General features: G+C 42.5%; 1 protein-coding gene across 6 annotated transcripts in view; it reads left to right on the forward strand.

Moving 5' to 3' along the window:
• Positions 1–18,247, forward strand: part of magi2a (membrane associated guanylate kinase, WW and PDZ domain containing 2a) — a 472,217-nt gene that overhangs the window by 147,184 nt on the left and 306,786 nt on the right. For all 6 annotated transcript variants that reach the window (XM_042335534.1, XM_042335536.1, XM_042335535.1 and 3 more), the window contains exon 2: positions 1,038–1,154. In XM_042335534.1, coding sequence (XP_042191468.1) covers positions 1,038–1,154 — 117 coding nt within the window. The remainder of the gene's footprint in view (positions 1–1,037; positions 1,155–18,247) is intronic.

Consider the following 18,247-nt stretch of genomic DNA (forward strand, 5'->3'; position numbering starts at 1 on the left):
GGTTTTTTTTTTGCTGATGAACAAAAAAGAAAAGCAACTGAAAAGAGATCTGCTTGAAAATCCGAGGGAAGGAGGAGGAGGAGGGAGAGAGAGAGAGAAAGGGAGTCAATTGTATCCTCTTTCCCCCCCCCCCCCCCCACTTTCCCCTCTATGTCCTCCCCCTTTTCTCCCCACTTTCCCCCCCTCCCCACCCCCACATTGGAAAGTGTTTAAGAGGTGGAGCTGGTGAAGCCAGTGGATTGCAGAGATTGATGCTTGTGATGTCTTAACAAAAACCCTTTTGGCTGCGCTTGGTTGGGTTTCCTTTCATTGTGTGTGGGTGTGATCCCCCCCCCCCCCCCCATTTGGTTATCCAGTCTAACATCCTGCATTGCTTTTTTTTGGGGGGGGGGGGGTGTTTGGGGGGTGTGGGAGAGGTGCTGTATAGCTTAATTCGTAATCAACCCAGAGAGGGTTGAAGGATGGAGCTGGAAGTGGACACTGACTGCACAGTGTATTGATCAGTCAAGAGTGGGAATCATATAACCCTTTGCACACAGCTGACTGTGTGTGTGTGTGTGTGAGAGAGAGAGAGAGGAGGGAGGACACAGTGAAGGAAGGAAGGAAGGAAAGAAAGAGCAAAGCAGGAGGTTTCTCATTTCTCTTGCTTTCAATCTCTCTCCTCTCCCCTCTATCCCCCCTCTCTTCTCTCCCCCCTCCTCCCTTCTACCCCACCTCTCTCCTCTCTCCCCCTCTCTCCCCTCTCCTCCCCTCTATCCCCACTCTCTGCTCTCCTCCCCTCTCCTCCCCTCTATCCCCTCTCTCTCCTCTCCCCTCTCCTCCCCTCTATCCCCCCTCTCTGCTCTCCTCCCCTCTTCTCCCTCCTCCCCTCTTTCCTCCCTCTCTCCCTTCTCTCTCCTCCCTCTCTCGTCTCTCTCCTCCCTCTTAGCTCCTTCTCTTCCCTCTCTCCTCCCCCCCACCCCAAAGGCTGTCCCTGTTTCGCGGTGGCTTGTGTTATGAAGAGTATCTCCTCACTGTAGCTTGTGTTTGGTTTACAGGGGGCACTGTTGACAAGGACCTTCGTCACTACCTCAATTTACGGTTCCAAAAAGGGTCGGTGGACCACGAGCTACAGCAAATCATCCGCGATAACCTGTACCTGCGCACGGTGCCATGTAAGTAAAGTACCGTTTAACCAGTGCTGCTCCCTCTCTCTCTCTAACTCTCTCTCTCGCTCTCTAAAAATATCTTTCTCTGTATAACAGTCTCTCTCTCTCTCTCTCTCTAACAATCTCTTTCTCTATCTCTATTTCTCTCTCTCTCTCTCTCTCTCTCCACAATCACGAGCTGAAGCTCCATCTGCCTGGACCAACCTAAACTGTGCACCAGGCGATGCTGTGACAGACAGTGTGAGCTGCTGCTCCTCATGTACAGGCTGGCACTACATTAACGGGCTTCACAACAGGGAACCCACTTGCATTTGTATCGCACCCTTTCTGGTGGGATAGAAGGGTGGAGATAACCATAAGCACGGCTACTGAAGAAGATGGTCTTCAGGTGTGATCTGATCGGGGGTGGGGGGGGTGCGCGGGGGGATTGAGGCAATGAAGGTATCAATGACAAGTCCCACGAACAACATTGGTACCATTTAACAACCAACCAAACATTGTTTTCCCCCCCCCGGGTTTGTTGCTCAAAGCTTTGAAGATGCCAGTTGATGTGCATGGTGGCTATGTGTCCCCTGAGATGATCCAGACCTAAATCGAAGTAGTGTGCTTTGAATTATTTTCCTGCCTGCCAAAGTCGGTCTTGATTTCTCAGCATAATTGTCGTAAACATTGCTGGTTTGGAAAAGTTGGTTCTTTAGACACCAGAAAGGGCCAGGGATCAACCAAGAGCACAATTTCTGTTGCAAAGTTTGCGATATTTGCTTTATTCTTCCTATTGAGTGGATTTGAAGCAATTTTTTTTAAATAAGCTACGCATTAAACTTTAAAGAATACGATAGTTCTTCAGTGTGACTGCATCTCAGGTAAGTGCTGGTGGACATTTGCTAATGTAAGAGTTTAAGTTACAGGAGTGTTGTGCACATATTGAAATAATGTCAGTATGATTAAAACTAATACTATGTTACTGAGAGCTATAAAATGATTTGAAACCCGATGTGAATAATAGAGGTTTGAGATGCTCTGAAATTAATAGCTGAGACCAAGAACAATGGGCATTATATCGGAATCTGCATATGTATTGTGTTGAGTTAAAACTGATTTTTAAAGGCTGGAAAATTATGAGCTGCATATTGTTTTGCTGCTTTTCATGTGGCAGCTTGGTGTTGCTGAGCTCTCCTTTCATGTTATGAAAATACCGTTAGATTGTTGTACTTCAAGGGGTACAATTTCGCCGTTTTTCATCTCTTGTCATGCAAAATGCCGTTTAATAATTTTTGAGCCAGTTTCTCGAGAACACATATGACATCGCGGAGGGATGTTTGAAAGTTTACCTCGTAGGAGAAAATAAATTCAATCCACAGTAATCTACTGTTGGGGAATTATTTAAAAATGTATTGGGAGATTTTACACGAACGTATCAGGCCAGCTGGGTGTTCCTTGCAATTCTGCAATTGGTACTATACATTTTGAATTTCTCTTAAGGCCAGAGTGGTGATATGATACGAGGTGCAGGGAGGACACAGAGGCTTGTCGTTATTGTGTGCCGCCTGGTGGGTGAGTTTAGAACTCCAGCCTTGAGACTGGATAGTCTTTAGATATCCAGGCTCTCCATAGCTTGCCCTTCATGTCAGGAAACGGTGTATTGCAGGATCCAAAGCAAGGAGTTATACATTTTAGATTAATTTTGAATTCTGTGGGAAATAAGTTGCGCGTTAAGACGTGTAGCAGTTCCTTCCAGCAATGCAGAGGGCACTTGTGAATTATTCAGGCACGATGTGCTTCTTTTAACACAATGTGATGTGGTTACCTGTTGTCGAAGCATTAAAGTACAAGAAGGAAAAATAAAATGATGTGAAAAATTTACGTTCTGAAAGCTTTCTTCTGCTAGACTTGTATCGTTTTATGAAAGTTTTTTTTTTCCCCTTCGAGAGTTGCATCTCCGTTGCAGTTTGGAGAACAGAGGAACAGGAAGAGGCCGTTCAGCCCTTCGAGCCTGTTCCACCATTTAATTAGATCATGGCTGATCTGTACCTCAATTATTCCTTTCAATTCCAATTTCCCACTTTCTCCCCATATCCCTTATTACCCTGACCTACCAAAAATCTGTCAACCTCACTCTTGAAGGTGTGGATGGTTTCAGCACCCACAACCTTTTGGGGAGGAGAATTCCAGATATCTGCCACCCTTTGAGTGACAAAATGCTTCCTGATTTCACTCTTAAATGGCTTAGTTCTAATTTTAAGACTATGCCCCCTTGTTTTGGATTCCCCCACCAGAGGAAATAGCTTCTCTATATCTACCCTATCAAATCCCTTTATCATCTTAACTACCTCAATCAAATTGCCTCTCAACCTTCTAAACTCAAGGGAATATGGAATATTTTGCTCACACAATATAATAATGATTTTTGCATTTGATATAGCATCTTATCATGCAGTCAATTCCGCTTTACAGTATAATCTGACGCATTTTGAGGCAATGACGTGATGCGGCGCTATATCAGATGCAAGGATTATTATTATCATTTTCTATTGCATGATATTTGCAAAACTCTGTGGAATTGATTTGAGTAACATAGTACAGGGCACAAAGGTAAGTCAGCTCTGAGATCGGCGTTTGAATCCAGGCTAGGTTGAAAGGATGAAACTCTTATCGCGTACCAATTATAAGTGTCCTGTATGAAACTCGTTTTGATTATTTCAATTCCTTGGACTCATCCACAGCACTCAGCTGCACAGCAATTGTCCCTAAATGCCAGTCTCAGAAGAATATAAGATATTTTAGAAACCAGGTAAGGCTATTAGGCCAATGTGTTAGTCTGTGATGATGAATCACTGTCTTGCTTTTCCACCATTTCCCACAACCCATTGTATCTCCAGAAACTGGACAGAAACTGGTGCATCTTCCTGTGATCTATGACATCTTCAATTCACATCTTCCAAAAGTAATTTTGTGTCTTGTGACTTCAAAGAGCTTTATCTGTTGTCTAATGTCTGGCAACATCCGTAAAGTGCTCCCAAGACATTACTCTGCGTGAAAGGCAGTATATAAATGCAAGTTGTTGCAATTCAGTGTAATTTAATACCTTATGTGAGAAGCTGAAAGCACACATATTAAATACTGTTCCATCTCTTGCGTCATCAATTTCCTGAAAGCATCAAACAATTGCAGTCTTGTATAAATCACGTCCGACACTTATTGTATAGTTACATAGATTTTCAATTAAGATTACATCCATCCTTCTGGTTTCTTTGAGCATAAATATTAATTTAGCGTTCCTTTGTGGCCAAATCTGCATTATGACTCCATCCTCACTCGAAACTGGGTTAAGGCATTCCAAAACCCATTTTATTTTTGACGTCGGCCTCCTTCAGGTCCCCCGCATTTCCCACCCCACCATTGGTGGTCGAGCATTCAGTATCTCTGCCCCCACCCTCTGGAACTCTATCCCACAATCCATCCCCTTCACCCCCTCTCTTGCCTCCCTCAAATCCCATCTAAAGACATTCCTCTTCGATCGTGCCAGCTCGGATCCCAAAAGCCCTGTTTGTCCAGTGCCCTGAGACGTCTTTCCGATGTAAAAGGCGCTATACAGGTGTAATTTGTTGTTGTTAAAACTGTTAGAGAAAGGTAACTTTCAGCACATCACGTTGCACTGAATCGAAAATCCTGGTCAAGAGGTTAAGAGACCCTGCCCCAATCAGGCACCACTGCATTCACTGAATTTAATCCAAATGTGTACGGATGTGTTACAGATGTGTATTGAAATGATACAATGACATTTTGTACCTTTCAATTTCCCACAGACCTTTTGGTCTTTTATTATGCTGTGTTTTTACCAACAAGGGGCAAACACTGGGGAGATATTCTGTACACACTTTGTAGTTGTCTGATTACAATGGGATGCCAAAGAGAAACTTGGGAAACTGTTTGCCCTTATGTCCTTTAAGTCAAGGACTGATGTGGCATGTTAGGATCTTTAGTACGGAGGCAGCCAAGTCATCACAACTAAGGTGGTAATAGATACCACAAAACAACATGATTGCACTCCAATCTGCCAGCTCCAGCAATAAAGTCAGTAAATGCGTAGCTCAGTCAGCATTCTTACTGTGAAAGGGAAAGATATGTTAACAATTTTGGTGTCGTCCTACATCACAACTGTAGAGAATGCGATGAAGGCTTTTACACGAAACTTGAACCTATCTTTCTCTCTGAAATGCTGATGCTGTTATAGATTGCTGGCATCTGCATTTTTACTTTTATATGACAATCCCACAGGTGTTTCGTTTTGTCACTAATCTCCATCTCTGTTTTGACCTTCTGTGCAGTCTTTTTCACTGCTATGACCCAACTGATTTCCCTCTTCCCCCTTGATAATACTAATCTTCAGCCAAACAGCAAATGTGCTGCCCATTGTAGTTATCGTAGCCTGTTCTGTTCCTCATTGTTCTCTTCGAAGCTGATTTCCAGCATCCTTTTGGTCCTGTGGATTACCGAAAGCACCCAGACTGTGCTTCTATGTGATTGTCCAGGTCACCATACACAAGCGCCAATTGGGCAACTAAAAAAGATGACTCAAATTAACATTTTAGTCATGGAGTCCTGTAGTGTAGTGGTTGGCGTGCTCACCTCGCAAGCGAGAAGACCTGCCTGGGTTTGAGTCCCAGGCAGGGCAAAACCTTGGCCGAGTTTCCTTAGTCCACACGTCTCTGTTTACCAAGCAGTAAGTAGGAACTTGGTTTTAGTCGATTGGGGATCACTTTCGGGGGTAATGATAATGCCTCAAAAAAAAGTGGTGACTCAATCCGTGACTGTTTGTGGGTCACTGCTGTGCGCAACTGGCTGGTGCACTTCACCCATAATATACAGTCAATTAATTTTACAATATATTCTGTGAAGTGCTCTGAGACATCTCAACGACGTGATAAGGTGCTATATCAAATGCAAGGATTATTATTATTATTTTAAAAATTCCGAATCCAATAGGTGTGGTCTCCCGATCCACAAAGATAAGAGAGTATCTCAGGACCTTGTACAGAAGACATTCAGTTGTTTCACTATTATTTCCTTTTGCCAAAGCTTCAGACACCAAGGCAAATCGCAACTTGGTTATTCGCGTATAAACCTCAGCACAATGTACGGTAATTATTCTAGGATGTCAGTTGCTTATCATTATTAAAGCCGCAATACTTGTCATCACTGTTGGGCTCCATTTTGTTTTTCTAATTGCCTAAACTAATTAATCTAAAGTTAATTGATTCTATTATTTGAGATCATAGAAGATGACTTGTGGTAGATCCATGCTGTTGAGACTCCTCACTCACGAAGTCATAGTACTGCTAACTTGACACAGCAAAGGATGCCCATTAATACTTTAGCAAATCATTTTCATATCAGTATAAAAGTTTTTTTTAAAAAAGTTTATTAACCCTTAACACTTCTCACAGAGTTCACCCCAGCTCACGCGCCCTCGCACGCACGCACACGCACCTTCGCGCACCCTCGCGCACCCTCACACACAACCCTCACACTCACCCACACACTCGGCCACATACTCAAACCCTCACCCACGTACCCTCACACTCACACACTCATACCCACATACCCTCACACTCACATCCTCACAGACATTCCATTTTTAAAATGCTTCTTGCATCAACTTGCATGTATTCAATCTGTTCAAAGTACCTTTATTGTTGTAATAATGTTATAGTCATCCTCAAACTCGGATTCCCTTTCTCCGTGCTCGATGATCACTACTAGTGAAATGTCTTCAGACATTCATCCTACAAGAAAGGCAAGGTGTATTGCTTAAAAAGAAAATCAATATCAAAAACACTATTTCTGCTCTTAGGAATATAGAAACAGGAGAAGTCCCTTAGCCCATTGAACCTTCCCCACCATTTTATTGGATCATTGCAGATCTTTTAATCTCATTTTCCCACTTTTCTCCATATCCCTTAATCTCCTTAGTTCCTAGGTATCAAACCATCTCATTTTACAAAAAAAATTCCATCTATATCTAAAGCTTTTGAAGGCAGTGCATTCCACATTCTCATCACCTATTGTGTGAAAACGATTTTTTTTATTTCTTAACCATTTCAGATTTAATTTTCAGATAACATATATATGTATATACAACCTTGTTTTAGATCCCTCTACCTCAGTGAAGTTATTCTCCAATAAATCTAATGTCTTCTGACTGACACCATTCAGCCAACCCCAGGATGCTGTATCTCCACACATGGATTCCTGTATGATATTGGTTAGAGCACTCGCCTCGCAAGCGAGAGCACTTGGGTTTCGATACCTGTGCGGAGCAAAATCTTAGGCAAGTTTTCGTGCTCAACACACCTCTGTTTACCTAGCAGTAAATAGGAACCCGGTTGTTAGTCGATTGGTGCATCCTTTTTCTGGGGATAATAATACCTTTTTTAAAAAATAATTCTGTCACCCAATCCACAATTGTTTGTGGGACACTGTTGTTCGCAATTGGCTGTTGCATTTTGCCCACAAAATATACAGTCAATTCACTTTACAGTATATTCTGTGAAGTCCTTTGAGACGTCTTAAGCCATGATAAGGCGCTATATCAAATGCAAGGATTATTATTATTATCCTTATTGCTATTATTATAAAATCTCTCTGTTTAATCATCAAACACTGAAATAACTAAGTCGATTATAACAGAGGCCAGTATTAGAGCAGGAGAATTTATGTTGGGAATAAAGCTCTCAATATTATTAGCACCTGTTCCAGACACTAACTTTCGTAACTTTCATACGTACAGCACATGCCTCCTGGATGAATGAGGATTAATTATTTCATATGCCTTCAGTGTTAACTTCTATGCATATTTTGGATGTTTCTTTTCGCACACTATGTATGAATCACTTTCAAATGGAAGGGATTTTTTTTATAAAAGTCAAAATTTCTGGTTTAGCAGTTCTGTCCAGGTTATTATGTCCAGTCAGCAACAAATCGTCCAAACAAAATTGCAAAACTACACACAAGAAATATTTGATACAGGATCTTGAAAAATCCCATATACAATATAAAATTATAATGAATTAAACAATATAATCAATGCTTAGTTGGTATTATTCCCTTGGCTTATTGATCCTTAAGTACAGTTATTAGAAGGTAGCTCTGAAATCTGCAAAGTTTCATCTACTGTAACTTGAATAATTCAAATATCTCAATGGAGAATATGAATAGTAGTTCATAGTGTGAGGGTGCACGAGGTTAATAGCTTCTTATCACCTAAAGATGAACTGAGGTATGTCATACCTTGGTGTAACCAATCTGCACCCACAGGTACAGAATTCTGGATAATTTAGTATTATAATACGTGCATTAAAATAGCTGGTTCTAAACGTCTCAAAGCGCTTCACTCATTGATGCTCTGAGTGCTAGTAAGCCTAATGCACTTGGTGCACAATTAATGGGATTTCCCATTGTAAACTCACAATTTACGGTCAATTTACTGTTGATTACTGTCAACATACCAGCACACGCCTATCATCCTCAGTGAGTTAGCCTAGGAACATGTTACACAGGCTAGCTATATTAGCAGGAATAAGACTCCCTGCAGATATATTGTCAGTGATAACGAGGCAGAGCCTCAAAGCACTCCAAGATTTTTCTCGTAACAGTTTTCCCAAAAACGAATCGCAATAGGACACTTAGTCCATCAAACCTGTTGCGCCATTTTATTAGATCAGAGGTGATCTTTTTATCTCGTTTCCCTGCCTTTTCTCCACATTCTTTAATAACCCTTACTTCCAAGTTTAAATATATTCTGATCCACAAAATCATTGTTGAGAGGTGTAATTTGTTTTGGAGTGTTTTACTCTCCAATTTGTCCCCCTAGACTTGTTTCCTCAGATCTTCCAGGTCCATCTAATACCTATGGCTGAAAGGGTGAGCAAACAACATGTACCCAGGCCTCTTCCAACTCATTGACCATTGACCATCTCACCACTCATTGGCTGTGTGGTGTGATATTGAACCAGACAGAAGCAAAATTCTCTTATTTGTTCTCCGGTTTGTGTTGAGTTACTGATCTCAGCCCAGGCAGTAATGAAACGGTACATTTCCCTGCCCTATCCCTGACTGTTGCCTAATAATACCAACTGGAAAAAGTTGCATATATGGAAAGGAGGAAATAGGACACAACCGTGATGGCCAGAAGCACTCAGAACGTAGCCTCTTACATGAAGACTGGCTACTTGGAGAGATATCAGACTTGTAATCTTTTTGAGAGGAGGGAAGAACAAACAAGTAGTTATATTATTGTCCAATCCCCAGGTTGCCCATATATTACATACAAATCACTGCACTTTGCAGTACATCCCACAAAGCACTTTGGGACTTCCTCCTGACATGAAAGGCCCTAAACCAAGCGTAAGGGTATCGGAAAATGAAGAATATTTTTCCTGCAGAGTCTTCAGGATGTGAAACAAGAGGTTATATGGACAGGGAGTCAATAATGAGTTACATTCTCAAACCTCCTCTGATGGCCAGGGATTATGTGTATGGTGTAGGGAGCAGCTGGATTGAGAAATCGTATTAATAGAATGTTAATTAGAGTTGCTTAGCACTTCTTTTAGGTCAAGTGCAGTAATTAATTTTCTCATCTGTTATCGAGAGGCAGCAGATGAGGTCTCAGTTAAATACTGTGCTTGGTGCAAATATACGTCAGGAAAAAAATGATCCAGACATGAGACTGAATTGAAAGTACTCATCCGAATGCACGTAGCGTCTGTCTGTTTCTTTTTCAAATCAATTATGTTTTGTTGAACAGTGCAACCACCGTGCTGATCAGTTTTTGTTTCACATGTTAGCGCTTCCCAGCCTAAGAGATCAGAACCCATTAAATCCCAATTAAACTGATGTAAATTGAACAATTCCAGTTGGAAAAGGTCGGACTGCAATAATGTAGAGGGATAGCTTTCTGCGGCTACGTGTTGAATTTTCTTTGCTTGAATTTTATTTTATTCATCACAACTATTAGTTAGAGGGTATAGCTCTACTCATCTGAATTGTGGAGTTCTGTAGTGTACTAGTTAGAGCGCTCGCCTCACAAGTAGGAGAACCGGAGTTCAATTCCCAGGCAAGGTGAAACCTTAGACAAGTTTCCTTACTCCACCCGCCTCTATTTACCTAGTAGTAAGTAGGAACCTGGTTGTTAGTTGATTAGTGGATCGCTTTCTGGCGGTAATAATCCCTTCAAAAAAATTGTGGTCACTTAGTCCACAACTGTGGGACACTGTTGTGCCCAATAGGCTTCTGTGTTTTGCCCACAAAATACACAGTCAATTCACTTTACAGTGTATTCTTTGAAGTACTTTGAGACGCCTCAACAGTGTGATGAGGCATTATCTCAAATGCAAGGTTTATTATTATTAATATTATTACTCAGTGACTTCTCCAGCTGGGTTCTCCAGAAGTTTCAACTGATTCAGGTACCACACACTCATTGCCCCCATTCTTGCTAGTTCCATTAGCTTTCAGTGCCTTGGAAGATTGAGTTTAAACTGAAATTAACATTCCTCTGCTTTTAGACCTGGGTTCGATTCCTGGCAGGGAAAAATGTTGGGCAAGTTTCCTTACTCTACCCACCTCTGTTTACCTAGCAGTAAATAGGAACTTTGGTGTTAGTCGATTGGCGGATTGCTTTTCCGGGGATAATAATTCCTTTTAAAAAAATAATAAATTGGTCACTCAGTCCACGACTGTTTTTGGACACTGCTGTGCGCAATTGGCTGGCCACTTCGCCCACAAAATATAAATATTCAATTCACTTTACAGTGTATTCTATGAAGCGGTTTGAGAGTTCTTGAAGATGTGATAAGGCGCTAAATCAAATGTAAGAATTATTATTATCGCTCGTTCCTCACTCCCTTCGCTTCACCATCTTTCTCCGAGCTCTCAACTGCTGTGCAGCTTTCGTCTCAACCTCTCATCTAAATCTACTCTGTCTCACAACATCACTCTGCCTTGCTTCATCTCCCTGCATTCAAAACCCTTCTAAAAGCACATCACAAGGACTGTGCTTGTGGGCATAATAGTTCATCTCCTATTCCCCACTCTTATGTTTGCCACCGCATTTGTCAAGTGCTTTGGAGACTTTTTGTGTTACGTGAAAAGTGCTACACAAATGAAAGTTGTTGGTGTGGCTCTTTGAGTTTGAACAATGTGATTACAAAGAAATCTTGGTAGGTTAAATGGTCACGAGGTGGCATTAGTTATTTTTCAAAAAATGTAATGTTAACCTTCAAAGAGCCAATTACTTACATGTTCAATGGCCTGGTAATTATGTGGTAGCATTGTCGTTCACAGTATTGGATTCCCAAATTGAGGACTTCAGTTTGAGGTTCCTATGTTGGCTGGCATTTGAAATGTGCTTTTTTTAAGGAGCAAATTTGATTTAATTTTGGAAGTCTCAACCTTGTGAGAGAGAGAGAGAGGTGGGGGGATGGTAGACTGCTTTACGTGTTCATTTACTCAGCATTCACCAACAAAACTGTGAGGCTGTTTGAAGTGAATTTATCACCCTTTGGAACTCCATCCCACATTCCCTTCTGCACTCCCTCCCTTGCCTCCTTAAAGACGTTCCTCTTCGACTGTGCCTTTGGCCACTCTCCCTGCCTTCCACCCTCCCCTACTCGGGTCCAAATCCGTGACTGTCCAGAGCCTTGGGACATCCTCCCAACGTCAAAAGTGCTGTACAAATGTAATTTTATATTGTATTGTATCAGTGATAACCATAGACCAGTTCATCCCATCTAAAACGAATGTGTTGGGCCAAGCAAGTGAGGGAAAGGATATTTTATTAGTGCCCTGAGACATTGTCCTGTGTTACCCCCTCATATAATTGCAAGTTGTTGTTCTCAGTTCTGTTCTATTCCATCATGTATATATAATTCAGTACCAATAAAATGCTTATGTATGTCTTCATGAATTTTTTTTTATATGCTTTTGTATTATATGATTTTATCGTGCAATATCGATTGCAGTTTTAATGTAAATCAAAGTTACATTTTTTGCATTTATTGACTTAAAATTTGTTGATCTCGGACATCCTAGACTTAGATGTATTCAATACTGATAAATTCTGTTTTGAGGAATTTTAAATAGCTTTTTATAAACGATAAAACCTAGAGTCGTAAAAACAAAAGCCACTATCCACGCTAATGCTTCTTGTTGGGTTGCATAACTGGAGTAAGGTTTCAAAATATGATAAACAGTGTCTTTTAGAAAATTCATCAACTGACATTGGCAGGATGCATTTTGCCTGAAGCTCAGTGTAACTTGTATGAAAGGTTAATGGAACAGTTCAAGCATAAATACATCTGAAGCAGATGAATTATTTAATAATCAGGAAGACTGATGTTATAGGCTTGTGATTTTTTTAAGTAAAATCAAAAATTCCATTTTATGCTCTTAATAAGGAATATTTTTGAGAAGCTTTACTGGTTACTGTAAGCTTTTTTTNCTGTGTTTATAGTTTTGCTTGGTCCAGAGAATAATAATAATAATCCTTGCATTTGACACAGCACCTTATCATGTCGTTGAGATGTCTCAAAGCGCTTCACAAAATATATTGTAAGGTATAATGACTGTATAATTTGTGAGGTGAAACATGGCAACCAATTCGATAGCAACAGCCCACAAACAGCCATAATTGAGTGACCAAATTATTATTAGTAGAAGTTTTTTTGAGAGGGATAATTACCCCCAGAAAGCGATCCACCAATCGACTAAAAAACCGAGTTCTTACTTACTGCTAGGTAAACTGAGATCTAACTGGATTTAAATGTCAGCACTACTTAATGAAACCTTGCAGATATTGGGGTTGATTTAGTGGTACTTTCAATGTCTATCACATTGAAAGTATCTTATTTATCATGTTGAATGTATGTGGATATGCCAGTAGTAGATTCGCCATTGCCTTTCTTCATGCCGACATTCCTGATTCTCAGCATCTAGGAAGCTGAGTCAGTGTTGGTGTTGTGGATCACAGACGTATGGACAATGAAGACCCTTCAGGGCATTGCAAATAAACAGACTGAGAGCTGAATCATATTTGGAACGGGAGCAAGTCATCAGTTGGTAAACTGAGGCTGTTCCAACATTGCTTAAACACATTTTGCGTGTGTTTAATGATAATGTAAGGAACTGACTAGCTAAAGCAGACCAGAATACTTAACAGTCGTCTTTAAGGTTTACCTGTTGCTGATGACACATGTGTTGGCATTAACAGCTCTGAATTGTAAATTAACAGACTTCAAACATCCTAACTTCGCACCCTGAAATGTTAATGCTTAATCATCCAGTCCACACATACGTACGTATGTTAAACAAGATGTATTCATGATGTGATGATTCCCTGTTGGCATGTCAAGTGCTTTGTAAAAGAACAGTTTCATACAGAATCTCATTTAGTGCAGAATTAGACTATGAAAGTTATTTTTGTCCTCACTATTACACAGTACAGTACAAACAGATTTGACTCCACAAACAAATTAAAGTGACATCATACTGAATAAAAATACAAACCTGATGGAATATATAATGAAAAGGAAAAATGTGCTTCTTTGAAGACTCGGTAAGTTTATTCACTGGGTAGCCAAGCCATACAACAACAACAACAACAACAAGATTCCATTTATAAAGCGCCTTTCACGTCAGGAGGACGTCCCAAGGCGCTGCACAGTTGGGTCATGACCCGAGCAGGGGGGAAATGGTCAGGGTGAGGGGAGGGAAGGGAGGGAGCGAGGAGGGGGAAATGGTCAGGGTGAGGGGAGGGAAGGGAGGGAGCGAGGAGGGGGAAGATAGTCGAGAGGGGAGCTGAAGGCTCGGTCAAAGAGAAAGGTTTTGAGACCGGCCTTGAAGGAGGAGAGGGAGGAAGCGGCGAAGGCACTGGGGGATAGAGTTCCAGAGCCTGGGGGCTGAGAGGCTGAAAGCCCGACCACCGATGGTAGGGCGATTGGGGCGGGGGACGTGGAGCAGACCGGAGCCAGAGGAACGGAGGGTACGGGCAGGTAGGTAGGGGGATAGTAGGTCAGAGAGGTAGGAGGGAGCGAGGCCGTGAATGGCCTTGTAGGTGAGGATGAGGATCTTGAAATCAATCCTCTGGGTTTGACAGAGCAGGTTTGATACTCATTTTGTGCTGAGTTACCTGATGTCAACTGGTTGGGTTGAGCACCTCTTGAGTTAGAAGCATTTTATCTTGGAGATGATAATAATAATAACAACAACAACAATCGTTGCATTTGATATAGTGCTTATCACGTCGTTGAGATGTCTCAAAGCGCTTCGCAGAATATACTGTAAATTGAATTGGCTGGGCATTTTGTGGGCAAAACGCGGCACCCAATTCTGCACAGCAGTGTCCCACAGACAGTCGTGGATCGAGTGACCAAATTATTATTTTTTGGTGGGGGAGGGAGGGAAAGCGATCACAACCGGGTTCCTACTTACTGTGGAATAAGGAAACTTGCCTAAGGTTTCGCCTCGCCCGGAAATCGAATCCGGGACCTCTCGCTTACAAGGCGGGTGCTCTAACCAATATGCTACAGGACTCCACGATGAATACTTGCCATCAAGGCTTACACATCAGTCATAGCTGCTTGGACTGGGCATTGAGAAGAACCTGCATTAATGGACCTGCATTAATTGAAGACAACCTCTTCAGTGAAGCAGGAGGTGTTCTGTTCCACAACACATTATCTATAAATCTCCTGCCTCTTCAAGAAATAAACTGCGTGAGGTGATGAAGATATTGTATAAAATGGACAATACCAGCTAACCGTTTAACAAAGGTTGTTTATCGGAGGATACAAGGCAATGCTGGACTTACTTGAAACCAAAGTCGAGGGGATCCGCTAAGCTGCCTCTGCCCTTCGGTTTACTAACCCCTCTCCATCTCCCCCTTCACACCCCGGTCCCTATGCATCCCTCCCTCCAAACCTTCGAACCTATCTCACACTCCTCTCTCACCACCACTATAACCCGCATGAAACTGACGACCTGCTCCCTCAACCCCATCCCTCAACCCCTGTCCTTACCTCCCAGCTCCACCTCCTTGCCCCTCTAGTCACAGACATCATAAAGCTCTCCCTGTCCACTGGCACCATTCCCACCCCTTTAAAATGGCCATTATCACTTATATCTTAAAAAACCCTCCCTTCTGCTCTCTTAACTACCGCCCCATCTCCCAACCTCCCTTTCTTTTCTAAGTTTCTGGAATGAGTCGTTGCTTCCCAGCTTCACTCCTTCCTCTCACACCACTCCATTCATGATCCCCTCCAGTCAGGCTTCCGTGCCACCCACAGCACAGAAACAGATCTCATCAAAGTGAGAAATGATATTCTATCCATCTGCGACCAGGGCTCCCTCTGCCTCCTCGTCTTCCTCAACCTCTCTGCTGCCTTCGATACTGTCAACCACTCGACCCTCATCCACTACCTCTCCTCTCACCTCAACCTTCATGGTTTTGTCCTTGACTGGTTCAGATCATACCTCTCACACCGCCTGCACTTCATCTCCTCAAACGACTTCTCCTTTTAGCTCCCGGACCATCTCGTGCGGGTTCCTCAGGGCTCTGTCCTTGGTCCCCTCCTCTTCAACATCTATATGCTCCCTCTTGGTGACATCATCCGCAGACATAGGGTCAACTTCCACATATATGCGGATGACACCCAACTCTATCTCTCTCCCTCCACCCTTGACTCCAGGACCGCTGCTGTGCTGACCGAATATCTGTCAGACATCAAGTCCTGGATGAGAGCTAACTTTCTAGAGCTGAAAGTCAACAAGACCGAGGCCCACCTGATTGGCTCTCATCAGCGCCTTCTACCCTCAGGGGCTGTCACCATCCATGGTTGCACACTCCACCTTGCTAAGCCAGTCCGGAACCTTGGGGTCTTGTTTGACCCTCAACTATTCTTTGTACCCCACATCCGTGCCATGACCCGCTCTGCCTTTCCCCACCTCCGCAACGTCGCCCGGCTCCACCCGTCTCACACCGCAGGCTGCCGAAGCCCTCATACATGCCTTCATTACATCCAGGCTTGACTATGCAAACTCCCTGCTTGTCGGCCTCCCCAACTCCTCCCTCCACAGGCTGCAGATCATCCAGAACTCTGCAGCCCGTGTCCTCTCCCGCACCAGGCTCCGTGACTCTATCACCCCCATCCTCGCCCAACTCCACTGACTTCCCATCACACAGAGGATACCATTCAAGATCCTGGTCCTCACCTTCAAAGCACTCCATGGCCTCGCTCCCCCCTACCACTGTGACCTCCTAACCCCCTACCAACCTGCCCGCTCCCTCCGCTCAGTGGGCTCCGGCCTCCTTCATGTTCCCCGCCTCGCCCACCCCACAATTAGTCTTCTGCCACTTTGCCCCATACTCTGGAACGACATCCCGCAGTCCCTTTGCCTCGCCCCTCCCTTGCCTCCTTCAAGGCTCTTCTCTTTGACCGTGGTTTCGATCACCATCCTTCTCCCCCTTGCCCTCCACCCTCCCCAATCCCAACCCCCAGCTCAGGTCCGAAACACTGATTGTCCAGCTCCTTGAAACGTCCTCTTGACGTGAAAGGCGCTATACAAATGTGATTTTGTTGTTGATACAATGTTCTTTTGATGATTAATGCAGCAGATTATAAAGCAGTCTGGTATATCATATATAAAGAGTTATTGATTTTGAAAAATTACCTATGAGTAGCTTTCATGTTTCTTTGTGATACAGGGCTCCTTTTTCACTTTCTGTTCTTTATTAATTTCTAGATCGTTTTAAAAACATTTTGCCTGAGCACAGTGTCTTTAGGACAATGATTAGTACAATACTTGAATCTCAAGACAGTTGATGATCTTAATGTTAAGACCATGAGGGATTTTGTGTGTAGACAATGTAGGATTTGTAGAACATACAATTTTTTGAGAGTGAAAGGTGCTCACTCTTAATCAGCTTTTCTAGCCATTTTCACTACTTAATGATAATCACATAATAATCCTTCCATTTGATATAGTGCCTTCTCACATTGTTGAGAGTCTCAAAATGCTTCACAGAATACACTGTAAAGTGAATTGACTGCGTATTTGGTGGGGGAGAAGCAGAGCCAATTGCGCACAGCAATATACCAAGCAGTCATGGATTGAATGACGAACTTGTTTCTTTAGGGACATAGTACCTTATTACATCATTGAAACTTTTCAAAGCGCTTCACAGGATATACTGTGAAGTGATGTGACTATGTTGTAGGCAAACACTTGTCTACAAGTGTAGAAGACTCGTTGTGGAAACTAAATTAAGCAGTTGGCTATTCGCAGATCAGGAGCTTTGGTTTGGTTGAATTACATTGTCATCTTAAGTTTCAGCTAACCTTTCAGTAGTTTTTTTTAATACCAGTTTATCATGTCAATGTCTGAAAGCACTTCATAAGTAATCATCAAGTGTAATAACTGTTGTAGGAAAATGTGGTAGGCATTTCTGTAAGCAGCCACCAAGTGAATGAACAAATTATCTGGAGGAATGTTTGCTAGAATACCAGGGAATAAAATCACTTCTCCTCTTGAAAAGTCTAATAAAAGGCTTTAACATACACCTCAAAATGTAGCCGGCACTTCGATCTAGCATCTCACTAATAATCCTTGCATTTGATATAGCGCCTTATCACATTTTTGAGATGTCTCCAAGTGCTTCACAGAATATACAATTGACTGTATATTTTGTGGGTGAAACACGGCTGCCAATTGCGCACAGCAGTTATCACTATTATTAATTATTATTATGGTATCAAGACATTTTTAACAGAGAAGGGGTGATGGAGTTGTTAGAAATTGCTTGTTTATTGTTTGCTAATGTTAGATTAATCTGGTTACAATTTTCACCGCACCCCTCACTCCAACCAACGTGGCGGCAGGGTGGCCCTCATTTCCCAAGCTTCACTTGGTCTATCCCCCTAGTCCTCTGGCTGTTTCTCCTCCTTTAAGCACCTCACTCTCTACATTCCTCCTCTCTCTCCCTCCCTCAAAATCCTCCCAGTTTGCCGCACCCCCAAATCTGCTGGCTCCTTCCTCACTGATAT

This window comes from Callorhinchus milii, unplaced genomic scaffold (assembly GCF_018977255.1).
Source record: "Callorhinchus milii isolate IMCB2004 unplaced genomic scaffold, IMCB_Cmil_1.0 Scaffold5, whole genome shotgun sequence".
Taxonomy (NCBI): Eukaryota; Metazoa; Chordata; class Chondrichthyes; order Chimaeriformes; family Callorhinchidae; genus Callorhinchus; species Callorhinchus milii.